The sequence below is a fragment of the Penaeus monodon genome, chromosome 31 (genome assembly GCF_015228065.2).
Source record: "Penaeus monodon isolate SGIC_2016 chromosome 31, NSTDA_Pmon_1, whole genome shotgun sequence".
NCBI classification, from domain to species: Eukaryota; Metazoa; Arthropoda; class Malacostraca; order Decapoda; family Penaeidae; genus Penaeus; species Penaeus monodon.
This window is the reverse complement of record NC_051416.1, coordinates 32,779,134-32,780,237: the sequence shown is the minus strand read 5'-3', so window position 1 is coordinate 32,780,237 and position 1,104 is coordinate 32,779,134. Positions and strand designations below refer to the sequence as shown.

Sequence of the window (1,104 nt, the reverse complement as noted above, 5' to 3'; positions counted from 1 at the left end):
GATAATACAGAAAAGAGTACTTTTCATACATTTCTGAACTTAAGTCTCAGTCTATACATGTGTAAATGAAATGGAAAATAAGGGCTCTTGAAAGTTTATTCAGTATGAATCATGTTTGTGGTGATGAGATGCGTGGCCAGTAGCCATGGAGCTGCGCTGGTCAGTGCCACTTACTAAGCGGGCTTCTGGACAAGTGTGCCATCAGAGAGGTGGAAGCCACTTGGACCCTCGAGAACGATCGTGGCGAAGGGTTCCTTGAACTGGATGGGCTGACCCCAGCTGGTGATCATCCCGCTGGGTCCAACGCTATGGCGCTTGGTGCGGCCCATCGTGTTGAGGTTCTCGCTCAGGTGGATGGGTTGGCCATTCTTCAAGATGATGCCACTGGGGCCAAAGAAGGCGATGTCGTGGGCCACATCATGGCTGAACTGCTCAATAGTACCATCCTTACGCACGATTCCGGAGCGGCCGATGTTGCCAGCATTATTGACGAATCCAGCAGTGGAGCGCTTGCTGCGGCCCACCATCTTGAGGTCGGCGTCGAGCTGAACGGGTGGGCCGTTCTTCAGGATGATGCCAGCGGGTCCGATGGAAATGATGCTGTGAGCAAACTCATGGCTGAACAGATCGGTGGAGCCATCCTTGCGCAGGATGCCCGAGGTGCCGATGTTGCCTGCCGGAAGGACCCAACCGGCGTTGATGGAGCGAGCGCCAGCGCACGCCACCACCGCTGCTACCACAACCTGGTGACAATCAAACTTGTGAAGCGAATGGAAACCCATTATGCATTGCATGTTTCACACCGTTAATGACGTAGCCTCAGCGAGAAGAAATGTCAGTAACATATATATCTTCTAGCATAAGTTACAGATATGATCATTAATTACAATCAAGTCCTGTTCTTACGAGATGAGAGGAGTACCTACCAAGAACTTCATGTCTGCTCACTTCTCGAGCCAGATGGCTGCTGCTGCATGTGTTGCTGTCGCGCCCTTTTATACGAAACAGCCCCCGCCTCAGCCCTAAAAAAACACCCGTTGTCCTCCCGGCCGCCCGCAAGGATCCTCAGGCTCTTATCCACGCAGAGCTAGAGCTGCATTTCTC

At 52.3% G+C, this 1,104-nt stretch overlaps 1 protein-coding gene across 1 annotated transcript; it reads right to left on the bottom strand.

Annotated features, from left to right (window-relative positions):
- Positions 1–78: 78 nt before the first annotated feature.
- On the bottom strand, positions 79–973 carry LOC119593183 (cuticle protein CP1158-like). Its single transcript, XM_037942161.1, has 2 exons — positions 927–973; positions 79–743 (listed from the first exon to the last, which is right to left on the bottom strand). The coding sequence occupies exons 1-2, from the start codon at positions 936–938 to the stop codon at positions 174–176; spliced, it is 582 nt and encodes a 193-aa protein (XP_037798089.1). The 5' UTR covers positions 939–973; the 3' UTR covers positions 79–173.
- Between the last annotated feature and the right edge of the window lie 131 nt (positions 974–1,104).